General features: G+C 36.9%; 2 protein-coding genes across 3 annotated transcripts; one reads left to right on the top strand and one right to left on the bottom strand.

Moving 5' to 3' along the window:
* Positions 1-1,100: 1,100 nt before the first annotated feature.
* Positions 1,101-2,619, top strand: LOC130469689 (cytokinin dehydrogenase 1-like). Its single transcript, XM_056839117.1, has 2 exons — positions 1,101-1,130; positions 1,883-2,619. The coding sequence occupies exons 1-2, from the start codon at positions 1,101-1,103 to the stop codon at positions 2,570-2,572; spliced, it is 720 nt and encodes a 239-aa protein (XP_056695095.1). The 3' UTR covers positions 2,573-2,619.
* A 2,986-nt stretch (positions 2,620-5,605) lies between these two features.
* On the bottom strand, positions 5,606-10,169 carry LOC110776178 (rRNA-processing protein FCF1). Of its 2 annotated transcripts, XR_002530029.2 has the most exons (4): positions 9,860-10,169; positions 9,700-9,765; positions 7,823-9,584; positions 5,606-6,679 (listed from the first exon to the last, which is right to left on the bottom strand). XR_002530029.2 is itself a non-coding variant. In XM_056840300.1 (3 exons), the coding sequence occupies exons 1-3, from the start codon at positions 9,928-9,930 to the stop codon at positions 9,392-9,394; spliced, it is 330 nt and encodes a 109-aa protein (XP_056696278.1). In that variant the 5' UTR covers positions 9,931-10,168; the 3' UTR covers positions 5,606-9,391. The 2 variants fall into 2 exon arrangements, 1 of the variants encoding a protein (XP_056696278.1); XM_056840300.1 differs by having other exon boundaries at positions 5,606-9,584; positions 9,860-10,168.
* Between the last annotated feature and the right edge of the window lie 1,208 nt (positions 10,170-11,377).

Raw genomic sequence — 11,377 nt, 5'->3', positions numbered from 1 at the left:
AGTCTTGGAAACTTAAAATTAAGCATATTAATCATGTAATAAGTTTGAAATGAGTCCTTAGGTTCTTTAGTTCAAAGTTGGGAACGAAAATATCATTTTAGCCTAATATATGACAAAAAAAAAAACTTCTTGAGCGTAGAGAGGTCAGTTGTGATTTTTTAAAGAGGTCGATCGACTCACAACAATATTCCGACCATAAAGTTCAAGCATTGGCGGTTCTTACCTCATTTATAATTGGATTATACACGACACCGGCAATTGGGACTTTTCCAATGGTGAGACCAATATAAACACAAACAAACGGGAACCTGGGAGTTGTATTTTTGTTAGGGATACAACTTAAAATCAGAAGGAAAAATTTAATAAGAAAGGAGAAAGGTTATAACTATTTACCCATGCACAAAGTTAGTTGGCCCATCAAGTGGGTCAACAATCCATGTAGGATCATCCGTCAACTCTGTAGCATCAAAGGCAGCTGTAGTTTCTTCACCAATGAACTGAAATTATAAATGCTGATTTTTCGTTCTCCTTCTTGCCATTTAAACTTGTACAAGTAATTTGCAGTTACCAGGTTGTTTGAGCAAACTGATTAGTGATTCAGATAGCATAACTGCAAACTTAGTAAATATTTAATGTGTCAGCAACTTCCCTATACGCAACATCAAATGACTATCTAGTTTCCAGTACCTACAGGCCACAGTCCATAGTCCACAAGTATGTCCCCTCCATGTTATACTTCATAGGCACGAGTGACAAGCGCAATCATGAGAGTGATGGTGGATAGCAGTAAAGTCGAGACAATCACTTCTTCGAACCCATGCATATTTCAATTCTGGGATTGTGTTCTCTTTCTGAGAGGACTCAAAGCTCTTGCTGACTAATGACTTCAACGACTAAATTAGTTGCAAAACTGTAAGCTTTATGTTGTGCAGAATCCATTTCAGAACAAAGCCATACCAGGAGATACTAGAGTATTGTTGCTGGAACCATCAGTCACAACAGAACCTTCTTCTAAGCAGTCACTAGCGCTGCAATGCAGTACTAGAAAGGAAAACGAGGAGATTAAGAAAATGGAATAACATAGGCACATTATTGACTTAATGGCAATCTGCATGAGAAAAAGCAGCACAGTAAAATGCTTCACTAAGAATGAAAGCAGTAATCAAATAGGGAAGCTGTATTTTTTTTGCTATGCTAATTAAATCGATTAACGAAAACCACGAATATCATTTCACTAAAGAAGTTCTAGTTCATTGGTCATCACAAAACAAGTTGAGAATTGTCAAAGTTTCAGCAATGAGACCCACAATATAAATTTGGTTTACAAGGAAAAGGATGACTATTCTACCATACAACTTTTCTGGACCACAAATGTCAAATTTGTCTCATCATTGAATTATTGATCAAAAGCTTAGTACAGGAACGCACATTGTAATTAGACTTGGATTTAGTTGCCTCATTGGAAGAAAAGGGAATAAGGGCAGTAAATGATAAATGGTAGGGTTTCGAAAATTGTCATGGCTTGTACACTTCAGCTAGTATTACTATTACAGTAATTCATTTGGCTTTGCTACATAAGTAGACTCCACCAAAACTAGCTTTTGACGTGAGAATTACTGCCTTTTCTATTTCTCTTGAAGAGTTGAAGTTGCACATCACCAAGAATTGCTTTACAAAGAGTATTTTGGTTAATTTGATGTGCCAGTTAGCTAAAATATTGCGAATACTAACTTTAGAGTTTAAATGTCCTTCTTATTTCTTAATTATTTTGGCTTCATTGTCACGTGATGTTCACAAGGATGTCCCCTATATCAAGAGCTTTTGGACCTGCAACAAGGGAATTTTTTTCCTCTAGTGAATTGTTGTCGTGTAAGTTCTTTAGACAAAGTGCAGAGATATAGATGCTGCTAAAAGTTTTCTTAGTTCTCTTGTTAACTTGGCTGAGCAGAATATCAATCATTGCTCTTACCTTCCTCATGCCACCCCAGATTTTACAAACTTAAGCTCACTTGAGCTAGTATCATCACTTAAAAAACTAAATCTAAATGGTAATTTCGATTTCCAAAATACCCGCCGTGTGGCAAATGACTTTGGTAACAGATACCATTTTCATACGATGGCGGTTCTGTTACCCAAAACAGTCTCTGACATCTCTATAACAATCAAACATGTTATCAACATGGGTCATAACCCAGAGCTTACTGTTACAGCAAGAGGCCATGGTCACTCACTTCAAGGTCAATCTCAAAGCCATGGTGGCATAGTCATCAGCATGGAATCTCTAGAAGAACCAAAACTGCACGTCCATACATGCGAGCAACCTTATGTTGATGTTTCAGGGGGTGAATTGTGGATTAACATTCTGCATGAGACTCTAAAACAGGGATTATCACCTAAATCATGGACCGACTACCTTTATTTGACTATCGGGGGAACTTTATCAAATGCCGGGATTAGTGGACAAGCATTCAAATACGGACCTCAAATAAACAATGTCCATCGGCTAGAAATTGTCACTGGTAAGTTCTTAACTCTGTTCTATTTAAAGATATTATACAAAGTAAATACTTGAATATCCAATTCGGGCATCTTATATTTCAGCATATGAGTTTCATTGAACAAGATCACATTTAATCAACATGTCGGCTAATTATTTTGTTCATTTCATGGGTGCAGGAAAAGGAGATATATTGAACTGTTCGGCAACAGAGAACGCTGACCTCTTTTATGGTGTTCTTGGGGGACTAGGGAAGTTTGGCATCATCACTAGGGCCAGAATCTCTCTAGAGCTAGGTCCCAGATCGGTAAGTATCCCATCGTTAATCTGACTTCAACTGTTGAATCATAAAGGTCCCTGTGGTCATCTGAAAACTTTTTCCACACTCCAACAGGTGAAATGGATTAGAGTACTATACTTAGATTTCAACTTATTTACCAAGGATCAAGAACAACTAATATCATCAGATAATTCATTTGATTATATTGAAGGCTTCGTCATAATAAACATGACAGGTCTAATTAATAACTGGAGATCTACCTTCAGCCCCAGAGAACCCCTGCAGGCTAGTCAATTTAGCTCTGAAGGAAAAAATCTCTACTGCCTCGAAATGGCCAAGTACTTTAATCCTGAGGATGGGAACATTATAAACAAGGTTAGAATCTCTAACTACCTTCTCATATGTCGGTAAACGTAAAAATCATGATTCAAGGCTGAACCTCTTGCGGTTTTCAAATTGCAGGTGGAGCTCTTAGACATATTGTCATCTTTCTCAGACATTTTATCGAACAGGTGGAGCTCATAGTATGTATTTCTGCTCAAGAGTGTAAAATCAATCAAAACTTCACCAGCTTGAGATGGGGGCAGGGGTTTTGAGGGCAATTTCGCAGCTTTTTAGAGAAATCAATCAAAACTCCGTGCACAACATCTTCAGCATCTCGTTCATCTTCAAACTGTAAAGGATGGTTAAGAATAAACAATAAAAGTCCAAAAAATTAGAGAAATAACACAATATTAAACATGTTTATTAAATAACACAATTTGGGCCAATCAACAAACCCTAAAAACGAATTGAACAAACCCTAAAAACGAATTGAACAAACGAACTGACCCTAAAAACGAATTGAACAAACGAATTGACCCTAAAAACGAATTGAAGAAACGAATTATACAAACCCTAAAAACGAATTGAAGAGGAGGCAAGAAAAGAGCTACCGGCGACTGGAGAGAAGGCGAGAAATTAAAGAGAAGCTTTTTGGGCGACGCAGGGAATTTTTTGTTTTTTAAAGTGGACGACGCAGGAAAGGTAAGGGAAGAAGAAGGGAGTTGAGCGCGGGGGATTAATTTGTTCGAATTAGGTTGCAGCGAATAAATTTTTACACGAGTTATTGCAGGGGGCTTTAAAATGTACGCTGCAACAAAATGGGCTATTGCAAGGGGCTTTTAAAATGTACGCTGCAACAAGCTTTTTTGCATGGAACAATTAAATTGTACGCTGCAATAACCCTTTAAAGGGTTTGACCCGCGTTGACCGACTGGTTGTTGAAGCGTATGAGTACATGTACGCTGCAATAAGGGGGTTGCAACAGGGTTTTTTTTTACTAGTGTTACCTACAAGCACGAGTATTTCCTTCACTATCCCCAGTGGAGTCGCCACTGTGAGGGGGTCGAAAAAGCGCGAGGCTAATGCGTGACCTCGTCCCTCGTGGGTGTGACGATTCTTTTTATTCAATCAAGTGTAATTGGATTTCCTGTGAGTATACACCCAATTGACTAGTAATATAGGAGTCGCCATTCAGTTTTTAACGACAATGAGAAAAACTGACAAAACCCGGTTATCGTGACATAAAGGGAGTGCAATTATGTTTGACCACGACGGCCGTAGGTTCCCTTGTGATCCCTGGTGTGGGGATCTCTCAATATACACCCGCAAGGTAGAGATTGAGGGTTCGGGGGACTGTAACTACCGAGAGGAGTACTTCGCTCGTCGATAACTCCAGAGGCAGGATATCCTTACTAGCTCAGCATAAATAATTGAAGGGACATGCGTTAACTATTAAACTAATCTGAGTTGATTTTAGCAATATGCAACATATAATACTAATTCGATCGTGATTATCTGATTTAAATAGCATTAAGGTACCTAGCATGATAATCCGATTTCCCAAAAATATTATATTTGTTAGGCGTGATAGAACAATCAGATTAGGTTAGTTTAACAGTTCATAAAAAGGGCGAGGAAAGCAGTTAAATCATCGAAAAGGGACACATTACGACGCACCCTTGAGAGGTGCGTCACGGTTCTCAGAAAACTAACCACTTTGACTTTGCTATTTCTCCTTTTTATTTAACGAATCTCAATTATGGGACAGGATACGTTCTGTTCGATTTATGGATCGATTGCGACAGAACGCGTGAACAGTTTCGCAGCGAGAGGCTTAGGCTAAGGGTTGGAGTCAATACTCAGAATATAATTGTGTGTTGTTGTTGTTCTTTCACGTCGAATTTAGGGGCCTATTTATAGGGAAGAGTTCGTGGAAAGATAGAATTACAGAGTTCTAATCCACAAAGAATTAGGAAAAAACACGTACCCAGGTTTTTGCAGCGCCCAGGCCTGGGCGCCGAAGATTTCGGCGCCCAGAGCCAGGCGTTGAAAATAGGGTCTGAGCTGTTTTCTTTAGTCAGATTCGGATTCTTGAAATCCGTAGAGTTTGAGATTAATTCGAGTCTTTTAGCGCGTATCAATTTTATGACGGAATGCGTTTGGGCCCGTTACGAACTCTAGGCTCGTTAGGATCTTAATTAATACGTAACTCTTATTTCTGAATCATATTAGGAATAGGATTCTCGCAGTTTTCTATCTCTTTTAGGATTTATGTTGGAATGCAACACCTAATTCTGACAGATTTCTATCTTTGATTTGCCACTTTTAGAAGCAACCTTTTACGGCGGTTACTATTTTTAGCAGGTTTCCATAAATAGCAGGTTTCGGGTGAAATGAAATGGGGAATCGAGATTCGTTTATTTTATAGGAGATGCGTTGTCAAGTGGAATTTTTGCGTCATCATCATCGAACCTTTCCCTTGCGGGAATGGGGACAAAAGTAGGTGTCTACAGTTATAATGCACATAAACTTGTCAATAGAGTTTTACAGCCCAATATTATAAAAGGCAAATCGATCATAGACCAACCAACATGTTGATAACGAACCTAACTACACTTGAAACATAAAAATTTATGTTAAATATACAACAAATTAGCTAGCTAGAGACCTAGTGTTCTTGTCTTGAATCCTGTTGCACAATAGTCAAAATAGTACTCCCATGGTCTGATGAACTTCTCATCAAAAACGAGTGAAAGAGTTTTGCTGCAGGTTTAGAAATAGTAGTAAATCAGCAGTAGTATACTAAGGTGCGAGCTGACTGATGAACTGAGTAACCAACTAACCTCTGATGCTCCAAGAAATTTTTTTTTACCTTAAAAGTTCTTTTACCTCCAAGAAAAAGTAGTAAATCAGCAGTAGTAGTATGGTTGTGTACAATTCTTTTTACCTTAAAGCAGTTTGATAAGCTGTGCCAACACATGACTTTATCATCACAAGATGATCACGAACCTCGATGAAGTAGCTAAAACCCCTGCCAACAATACGCTCAGGGGAAGAGACCAGAGAGAATCATGCAAATATTGAGCCAGTCATATTATAATCAGCGTATAGTTTAAAATTAAGTGGTCAGGGCTCATATCTGCTAATGTTATCTGATTTAAGACATAAATTGAAATTACAGCTACAATATACTGATATTATATGTACATGAAGGTAAAAAATAAATCACCGATCTAACATGCCCATCAATACATATTTGCCACCTAAAGTAAGACTTCAAAGTTCTAAGTTAACTCCTTCAACATGATGTAATTCATAAAAGTTCCCAGAGAACAAAAAACTATGTTTTTCATTATTTAATAATTTAGGGATTGAACTTGGTAACCATAACTTGCTCAATTATTAAACAAAGATTTACTAGTGGCCCAAAAGTCACAAAGAAGAGCATCATAAGTCATTTAAGTCGTATAATAATAAACTTACTGCAATACACCCACCACCTGCACCGGTGCTCCATACATATGTGAGGAGGCAGACCAAGCAACATCGTAACAAGGGGACAGAAGCAGCAACATCATCTGCAGTGACAGAGGCAGGGAACCAGTACACCCTCCTTAGTGGAAGCAACGTTCATAATCATTAAGGCATTTGTCTTATGCTAGCCACCTTTTGTCTGGGTTACTTTATCTTAATTATGTTTGTCTTAAGATCACATATTTTTTACATAAGTGATGAATCAGTTGGGTTTTGAAACTGGAGTTTATAAGACCTTGCTTCAAGAGAGAGCTCATAGAGCCGGCCTGAATCTCCCTGTTTACACCACTATTCGTTCAGGGCCAGGACATGTTCCTATTTTCTCATGCAAATTTGAGTTGGCAGGAATGAATTTCATGGGAGAGGCAGCTAAAACAAAGAAACAAGCTCAGAAAAACGCAGCTATTGCTGCTTGGTCTTCCTTGAAACAAAGTGTGTACTAATTCCTTGCATTTGGTCATTACTCAATCACTCATTACGTACAATTTTAATGGTTTTACTCTGTTGTTTCTTTCTTGATAACATTTTTGGAGTGTGGATTACTACTAATTATCTTAGAATCCTCACTTTAATCAAAGTACATATCTCCTCCACTAGTGTATGTAAATAAGATATAGAACTTGAATGCTTCAAAGTTCAAGTAAATAGGGAAAATGCTGCAAGAATAATTGCTTATGACCTTTATCCATACACATTTCTGATCCTTGTACCCAAGGTGAGTAAGGCTGCTTACTATTACCTTATAAAAGAGGAAAAGAAACGGATTTAGTTTATTTTGGGGAATCTGCTCTATTTTGAGAGGATTTGTCATGGCCTACTCAAGCGTTTAGGAACTTCTGGTTGTTCATGAAATGGGTTCACAGTTCATTGTTTATGGCCGGAAACCTCTAGGCCATATTTGGTTTACTGGGTATGGTCCAAGAATAATACAAATTCAAGCTAATTTACATTTGAAAACTGAAAATTCATTGTTAAATCACAGAACAGCAATTTAAATCCTGATTCAAAGAACATATCAGAAGTACCTAAACCCTATGATTAAACATAATCAACAAATAAGAAGCACCGGAAATCAAAATCACAAATTAAATCCCTATTTTCCCAAAAATCAATTCACATAAAAAATTCACATAATAAAATCGCAAAATCAGGTAAATATAGAAAGGAAGGTAGGAGAGAGAAAATACCTAAACACGGTACTAAAGGACGACGATGAGGTAAAACGGAGCTCCAACACCAAGAAGCCCGGCGTCGGAAACTGAAATCTAGCCTTACTGCTCTGGGGATGCCGGTTTCTTCGCCGTGCCGGAACCGGGGATGTCGGTTTTATTGAATTCATGTTGATTCAAATAAAGATTATTTTTTATGCACTTTTACATTACCAATCAAGTTAAAGGAATACGACAAATTGAATTCTAAGTCAATCCATTAGTTCCCAGAATATCACTTCTGAACTTACCATCTCTCTCCATAGTCCATAATTATTAATAAGGTTTATAAATCCCCAAGATTAAGAAAATAGTTGTGTGTGTAAGAAATGCACTGCCATTCCATTCATTCCATTCCACATTGCATATAACAACCCTAAGAGAATAATCATAACATGGAATTGATAATAGAACTATGTTCCCTCATATTCGATATCAATAACAATACCTAAGGTCTAAAAGAGAAAACTCCAATATTCTAATCCTTTTTCGGTAATGTTCTAAATATTATTCCTTAGGTTCTAAAAACTAAACAATTATGTTCTAAATAATGTTCTTTAGGTTCTAAAAAACACTTTGTTATACTCCATTTAATAAGGTAGCTCGATCCTACTAATTTGACACTTATTTTGAGCAACTAAAATGCAACACGGTATCCTCCTATCTTCTCCACAGTCCTTTTGTTTCATGAAATTGCTAAAGACAACCAACATGCTATTTCAAAGAGAATATGAAGTTAATAAGCAAGTGATGTTCTAAAAAGTAAACCATATGTTCTAAAACTTAAGCCACGTGTTATAATACTTTTTCCATATGTTCTAAAACTTGTTACATATGTTCTAAAACATATTTTATATGTTCTAATATTTTGTGTGTTCTTATTTTCCAAGTAGGTGTATATTTTAAATAGTATAATGCTTCTTAACATGAAACTTTTCATAATATCAAAAAAAATTACAACATAAAATAAGAACAGATCCATTTCAGAATATCAGGTTTTTTGATTTAGATAAACTATTGATCAGATGGGTAAAATCTCCATGTTCAACCAGCTTAGGTCTCATTTTTCCCAGGCACAGAACGATAATGTAGAAGCTTATAAAGATATAATGTAGAAAAATGCTTCGAGCAAAAAGAACTACTAAGATATACTTCAAATTCACATGAAAGCCATAAGATAAGACCAATTTAATCAAATGAGCAATTAGTTGACCAGAATAAAGATTAACTTCATCCTCTTACATCTATAGAAGGTAGAATCACAAGAAGGCTACTCAATGTAGATGTCAGACATTAACGGTCATAGTCAGTAGTCAACCCCCCAAAAAAACATTTACAAAGCAAAACATCCAATATTGGCTAGTAAACAATGACAAATATCCAATATTGGCTATTATTTCGCATACAAGCTTTCTCCAAATCCAACTGCACAAAACATAAAACCAAAAACCCACCAGGTGAAAATTGCATTACACAAAGTTAACAAAACCTAATCACTGGGAAGCAGTTTCCTGTAATCAACTAATTCAGCCAAGAAAAAAAGCCACTTTAAGCTAGAATATTCAATTCAATAAAAAGCAGTACTATATTTTCATCATCAAAGAAACATATAAAACCATAATTTGAGGTTCTCACTTTATTCTGGATGGAAAAATTGATGAAATTGGTATCAACGATAACCCGGTAAGGAGGTCCCAAGGCGGTATTATACTTGAAGAATAGGGCAGATGAAACATTAGCCCTGAAGAACACACATAACCCCAAAAATAACGAATTTAATCAAATTAGGATCACTTTCTTTTGCCCATTAATTATAAAGTTAACAATAAACGAATGGAAGGAATAGGGAAGCTTACACATTTCTAGGGAGATTGGCGGCTTCAAGGTCCTTCTTTTTAGGGTTTAACACCTCTTGCTTGTGCCTGGATTTGAAGAAATAAAATTAATAAGCGGATAATGCTTAATCAATTTACGAAAGAGAAGAGAGAACATAGATGGAGAGAAAAGAGTAAGTACTGTTTTAGGGTTTTTGAAGTGACAAGCTTCTTCCTGACAGCAAATTTCGGAGCTTTTTTAGATCTTCCCATGGCGATAAACCCTTAACCTTATCTAACTGATGGAGAATGGAGATGCGATGAAAAGGGGAGAGACTCACTTACCAAACCCTCAAACACTACTTCAGCAGTGGCGGTGCTGCAACTACAAAAACCTTGATTTGTTTACTCTCTTTTTTTTGTTTAACACGGAGTAAAGAGGAAGATGAGAGAGGAAGATGAGAGAGGAAGAGGGTTTCGTGACCCAATTTCAGAAGTTAGAGTCATTGCGTCGCGCATTTATTAATCTGCGACCCAAATTTAAATTTATTGCGTCGCACATTTATAAATCTGCGATGCAATGACAAATTTTTAGACTAAAAATTTGTCAATTGCGTAACGAATTTATAAGTGTGACGTAAATTCAGCGATGTAAATGAACACTTTTTTACTAGTGGGGGATGGTGGAACTAAAAATACACTACGGAATTTTCCGCCCGGAACCCAAGTTGTTAGGAAGATCTGTCATTGGGGGAATGGTATATCCTCACAATTGTTTGTGGTTTAATTGTTTGAAGAATATTAATAATGTCCACACAAAAACGTAAAATTAATAAAAATAGGTTATTTTTAAACGAATTTTGGTTTTGATCACAAGTTAATATATCATACTAGATCAGACCACATCAGATCAGACTAGATCAGATCAGATCAGACCAGATCAACATTATTATTATTATTATTATTATTATTATTATTATTATTATTATTATTATTATTATCATTATTATTATTATTATTATTATTATTGATTATTATTATTATTGTTATAATTATTATTAATATTATTACTTTATTATTATTATTATTATTATTATTATTATTTTTATTATTATGGGAAACCACCAAAACGTTACAAGCTTAACAAGCTACAAAGATCAAGTAAATTACAAGAAGTTGGAGGGGAGCCGAGATACAATCTGGGCCCCCACTCCTCTAGCTATGGCGAACCCGATCCTGCTGAAAATGTGGGCAGCTGCCCGTGCCCCAATGTCTTGAGCCCTAGAGTACGCCTGGACCCGCTTCAGTAACGAAACAGCACATTTCTCTAATTCTCCAAAAGAAGAGAAGGAAAAAGGAAAGAAACCGTAACCCAAAGCCCTACAACGTGCCGCATACTTATCCTGCTTCCGCTGCGCTGCAACCGCCACAACCCGACCCGGAACGAAGTCTGACAACCCAGATTGCGTCATGGGGGAAGACCCAGTCAAGTCAACACACACATCGACACCGCCATCCCAAGAATAAAGCAATATATCTGCAGGACGAAGAGCTCCATTACTCTCACTAGTCAGCCCAACATTAACCTCCTTGCGAGCAGAAATCCCCGACCGATAGCAAATATCCAAAAGGGTATCACGAACAACATTATGCCGATGTTTAATACCCACAATCCCAGCACAAGACACGGCATGATCCCCATAAATGTCCCCATCGAAAA

The sequence above is a fragment of the Spinacia oleracea genome, chromosome 3, assembly GCF_020520425.1.
Source record: "Spinacia oleracea cultivar Varoflay chromosome 3, BTI_SOV_V1, whole genome shotgun sequence".
Taxonomy (NCBI): Eukaryota; Viridiplantae; Streptophyta; class Magnoliopsida; order Caryophyllales; family Amaranthaceae; genus Spinacia; species Spinacia oleracea.
This window is presented reverse-complemented; position numbering and strand designations above follow the sequence as displayed.

What these genes read in the sequence shown, in the direction of transcription:
- LOC130469689 (XM_056839117.1), top strand. Translation starts at nt 1,101, where the DNA reads ATGGCAATCTGCATGAGAAAAAGCAGCACA. An exon ending in GCATGAGAAAAAGCAGCACA is followed by an intron (nt 1,131 to 1,882) that starts GTAAAATGCTTC and finishes TAAGTTCTTTAG; the next exon opens with ACAAAGTGCAGAGATATAGA.
- LOC110776178 (XM_056840300.1), bottom strand. Translation starts at nt 9,930, where the DNA reads ATGGGAAGATCTAAAAAAGCTCCGAAATTTGCTGTCAGGAAGAAGCTT. An exon ending in ACTTCAAAAACCCTAAAACA is followed by an intron (nt 9,766 to 9,859) that starts GTACTTACTCTT and finishes CTTCAAATCCAG; the next exon opens with GCACAAGCAAGAGGTGTTAA. An exon ending in GCCAATCTCCCTAGAAATGT is followed by an intron (nt 9,585 to 9,699) that starts GTAAGCTTCCCT and finishes TGTGTTCTTCAG; the next exon opens with GGCTAATGTTTCATCTGCCC.